The 5333-nt window shown below is 35.7% G+C and overlaps 1 protein-coding gene across 1 annotated transcript; it reads left to right on the forward strand.

Annotated features, from left to right (window-relative positions):
* Positions 1 to 576: 576 nt before the first annotated feature.
* Positions 577 to 3465, forward strand: LOC148958193 (uncharacterized; the record flags this gene model as incomplete). Its single annotated transcript, XM_089113119.1, has 3 exons — positions 577 to 709; positions 2255 to 2365; positions 2915 to 3465. Coding segments are annotated over 3 exons (480 nt in total), but the record flags the coding sequence as incomplete, so codon positions are not given.
* Between the last annotated feature and the right edge of the window lie 1868 nt (positions 3466 to 5333).

A 5333-nucleotide genomic window follows, 5' to 3' on the forward strand; every position in this document is an offset into this window, starting at 1 on the left:
TTCTTTCGGTATCAGCTTGACCGGATTTCTTTCGCTATCAGCTTGACCGGACTTCTTTCGGTATCAGCTTGACCGGATTTCTTTCGGTATCAGCTTGACCGGATTTCTTTCGGTATCAGCTTGACCGGATTTCTTTCGCTATCAGCTTGACCGGACATCTTTAACGTAGCGTAAGTCACCTGAGGTAAGAAAACAGCATGTTTATAAAAAATGATATAGCAAAATGTGTGAATTGCTTTGTTTGTTGTGATTGGAAGCGTTCGGCTTTGAACAATTTTAAAACATTCCAAAGCATCTTTAAATGTTTGCTTTGTTTCAATAGAAAAGTACTCTTCATTCTTTGGAATGCTGAAGATTCTCTGCTTCAATTTTACACGCCAACATAAAAGTAAGATCATTTTCGATACAGTAAAAACCCGCGTGCAGTAACATAGGAATTTAAGAACTCTGAAAATAGTAGGTTCTTACAAATGAGTATTTAGAGATAATTTCCAAAGCCAATAGTGTGGGATCTTGAAAACGAATCTTCCCAATATCTATGAAAAAAGTCATGTTTGCTTTGAAAATTATATTTAAGAACCCTTTTCGATTCAAACAGACATCAACGAATGTGCAAGCAGTCCCTGTTCGAATGGAGGAACTTGCAATGATCAGGTTGGCTATTATTCCTGTAAGTGCACCACTGCATGGGCTGGGATAAACTGTGATGGTAAGAATTTCCTGTAACCATCATACAATTTTGGCCTTTTAAATTCAGTTTTCTAGAACTTTTGGTAATAGAGACTGACAACGTATACAAACACGACGGCAGATATATGTAAGAGCAAATAATAACACGAATTCATTCCTGGATCTCAATTAAGGGCATCCAATATTATTTTTCACCATACCTTTTACTTTCTCAGCATATCAATTCATCAAGCAACGGATGTTCATTTTTCAAATAATAAGAAACACATTTAGAAATTATCAAGAGGTAACGAGAAGCAGCTATTCCAAACTTGCATGACGTCTTCAAAATGGCTGTGACTAGTGGTAGCCCCTAGTCAATGTTGGACTTATTGCACGTAAAACATGCCAGGAACTGGTCGAAAAAGCAGATTCTGAAGACGTTTTATCAAATAAGCCTACGCAATAACGATTGGATCAAAAACAGACAGTAATCTATCCTCTTGTTTGACTGCAGAACGAAATTGATCATGGTACCATTATATCAAAAACATGTGCTTTACAGTTAACATACAATCTCTATAGATATATGCACTTCAGAATAATCAGATCGAGAATCTCTGCCTCTCCTACCAGCAGCATAAGTATCAAGCCTTTTTCAAATTAAGGAAATCTGAAGGGCTTGCGAGACTAATCTTTTGGCAACATTTTTTTTAAAATTCCAAGCAATCCGTATACAATTGGCAGGGCCGCTGGAGCCGGGGGGGCCACGGGGGCACAGCCCCCCCCCTGTTTGGAAAAAGTGTGAAAAGTGCCCTTTTTGGAGAAAAATATTGCGTGTACTATTTTCAAAGCCAAATATTTTTCCTTTAGACGCCAAGCAAAAGAACTTAAATCAAGGCGTTGCCCCAGTGATTCACAATTCCTAACAACATCTACTGCGAAGGGGTCTTTAAGTTTTTGTTACTTGATTGCATTAATGGGGGATTATTCTTTTTGGTAATCATTTCGGAAAACAGGCCATTGATGATGATTCTAACCAGACAGCCCAAATACTAGCTGGTCTTCTTGACTGGTCACAGGCCACATTTGCTTCCAAATTAATCATGCGTTGATGAAAGATTTAAACAAACGAAAAACTTCAACGTCCATGAGGAATTATACGATTAGGTATGCCCAAAAGTGTATGACTTCTAAATGGAGCACATAGCCATTTACGCTGTCATTTAATCTGCGTCCGGCGGCCCTGATTGGTGGACACAACCTTGCTTGCCACATCGATAGACATAGTTTTGTTACTTGAATTAGAATTCCACTTAACAAAACGCAAACAACACGATTTTCTGCCACATGACAGAGGGACAGACATATCTTTAAGTCCTCAAATGATTCTATTTGTTTCTAACATGACTTTAAATCGTCAATTTTCATGCTGGCATTGAAACTCTATTCTCTAATAGACTCTTCTTACCTCAGATGCAAAAAATTTTGTAAGTATAATAATCGTTGTATTGTACTTGGAAAGGTTGAAAGAATAAATTCGCTTTGTCACATTTTGTTGATAATATTAACTGAAAATTTTTAGTTTACAACGGATGTGCTAGCTCCCCATGTCAAAATAATGGCAACTGCACAAATCAAATAGACGGCTACAGGTGCTCATGCGCAAGTGAATACCGCGGAGATAATTGCCAAGGTAGTATGGTTATCACAATAATACTAATAAATGTAGAAAGCCTGCCTTGTAATGCTGCGTTGAACTTGCTGTAAATATGTGACCAAATAGGTTTTTGGTACCACAAAATGTGAAGATGGCACGAAATAGTTCTATCCGACACTTTTCATAGTATAAAAGCCTGATAATGACCGAAAGTAAGCATAAAATCTAACTAAAAGTTCACACTTTGATATAGTCCTATACCTTTTTTAATGGCCAAGAGGTTTGTAAACGGCGTCACAAAAACTTACAGCATTTTAGCCCCTGCTTGGCTAGCTAAACTTTACAATTTGGTAAAGGGTATAGTTTTTAGGCATGTATCACTTTATCTTTTCAGGCAAATTTCAGTTGCATTGTTGAATGGCATTTGTTACAACGAGCGTTGAAGCAATAGCTGGGTCTAGAATCCTAAGCAAAAGTTTAACTTGAATCCATTTTGAAAAAGCTATTCAACAATTTTTAACAATATTTAAATTTCAGTTTTCCAATATTTTACAGCATGTTTTTTTAGTTAGAATTTTTTTTTAGAGAATGACTACTGTCACAGCAGCCCTTGTTTGAACGAGGGGACGTGCACAAATTATGCGTCAAGCTTCCAATGCGATTGTGCTACTGGCTATAGCGGAGACATATGCGAGGAAGGTAGGTGTCTTATAATTGTAATTGGTACTTCAAAAGATTTTGCATGGATTTTTTGCGATACTTTAAGTCATTTTTGCAAGCAAAGGCTAAAGGGCTTGAGCCCCCCTCCCACAAATTGTTGAAATCATACTTATTTTCAAGAAGTAATTTTGAGAGTCTCTATGCAGAGATGCGAAAAGTTGTTGACCTTCCTCCAACCTGAAATTTATGCTCTCAACCTTCCTTATTTTAACACAATTTGTAATTACTGGAAAATCGCTCGACGGTGTTTTGTTAACCAGACAAAAGCATGTAATTAGGGATCTTCCCATATCATTTACCTGTTTGGGTACAAGTATCAGTCTTCTGGAAGCGATCTATTTATTTAAGCATAAAACTCATTACGGTAAAATAAGCTTAAAATTCACCGAAATTACCCGAAATGGTGTTCGGAATGTAAAGTAAGACTTTCTTGATTGTTTTTAGTAAAAAATATTTTTTGAAAAAATTCAAGATTTTTTCAATTTTTTGCAGGTCCGGGGTCGTGAATTTTTTTATAAATGATTAAGTCCTTTTTTCCATAATATAAGTCTAAAATTAACTCAAATTACCTGAAATGGTGTTTGGAACGTATATTAAGACTTCCTTGGCTGCTTCGAATAAAAAATAATTTTTGAAAAAATTAAATATTTTTGAAGTTTTTTGCGGGTCCATATTCAAGTCTATATTCAAGATCTGTATCCAAGACATACAGAAAACCTATATCCAAGTGTGAACATTAGAGGAAAAAGGTTCCAATTTATTCCAGCGAGGAGTCTTTCTGCCTCCCACGTTACCTTGGTTCCACACCTGGATATTTAATTTTCAGCTCACTTTTTACGACTTTGAAATTCTTGGGCAAGGCACTGTTGGTCTCCGCCTTTGCCCAAGTTATCGGCTTCGGCATCGGCATCGGCATTTTTGGCATCGGCTTCCCCTACCTTTCACAAGATGTCTGACCAGATTCCTATTAAAGCCCTTGGTAGCATTAGGATAGATAATATTTGTTTCTATAGGGATATCAAATTGGAAATTTAATCAGTTTGAAATTAAGATACTGATACTGCAAGATAGTGTAATCCTTGGCCTAATTTAGTGCAAAATCTAGACAATATTGTTTACTATTATCATGGTTTTCAATAAAATTATAACTAAATTCTTTGCAGCTATTTATTATTATTTCATGAAGAAAAAAGGGGTGCATTAAAGTTTTTGAACTGATTATGATTTTTCAAGTTGCGGTAAACTTTTTTGAGGTATGAAGGCTATTTCCAAACACTCGATCCAACATTTAATTTTGCATTTTTCTCTCAAGAATCATCATGGTGGTGGTAGAAGTATCAAAAATGAGAATACTCTTGACCGAAGTTGACGCAGTAGTCTGAAATCACCAAGAAACAGTTGACATCTCCAGGTAAATTGAAAGTAAAAAGTTGACAAACCCAAACATTTACAACATGTTTGAAAACAGAGAAGCTGGACAATTCGCATCTTGATATTTTGTGAAAGAAGCATTTGCAGAATCTCATGGAGAAGTGACATGCATGAAACAATTGAACTTTTGAAAGTTTCCTAAGATTGCAAAATTTCGTAATACCTTTGGTAGACCTTGAAGCTCTGCTGATCGTTTAATGCTAATTAATTGCAATTTAGGCCATAAGGCTAACAGATATGTTATTTCCAAAATGCTACAAAAGGCAGCGCAAAATTGAGTCAGATTAGAATTTTTTAAAAACATATAAACCATATTTGAAAACCACAACCTAAAACAAAACCCTTTCCTTGCAGACAATTTTTTTGCGTTTCAATAAACCTTTATGGGGGCCTAATTGAGATCTGTTAAGATTACTAACAAATTTAGTGGTGAATGGGAAGACATTGACGAAGTTTCCCCGATGAAATTGAGCATAGCATTATTTTCCACCTTCTATATTCGTGCTTTTATTGATACTTAAAAATATTATAAAGTAAAAACACTATTTGTGTACTCTAGTTTCTCTTTAATTAATAACTTGAAGGTGATTCTGGTAAGCCTCTCCTTCGATTAAGCCCCTCTTTTTAATTACCCCCTATCTAAGAGCTTTCTAAATTGATAAGCCCTCAAGGTAATAAGTCGAGGAATTATGATAGAAAAGTAAACAAAGGGGAGGGGGAAGGATTCAGAGCATTTCCAAATGTCAGCTTAAGAAAGCTTTTTATTTTGCTCAGCATATATTTCCTAATATAATCCAAATATTTTCCATATATAATCCAAAAAATCCATACATTTTCTTGACGTCACCATTTC

This window comes from Rhopilema esculentum, chromosome 16 (assembly GCF_057945365.1).
Source record: "Rhopilema esculentum isolate cy_ngs chromosome 16, ASM5794536v1, whole genome shotgun sequence".
Lineage (NCBI taxonomy): Eukaryota > Metazoa > Cnidaria > Scyphozoa > Rhizostomeae > Rhizostomatidae > Rhopilema > Rhopilema esculentum.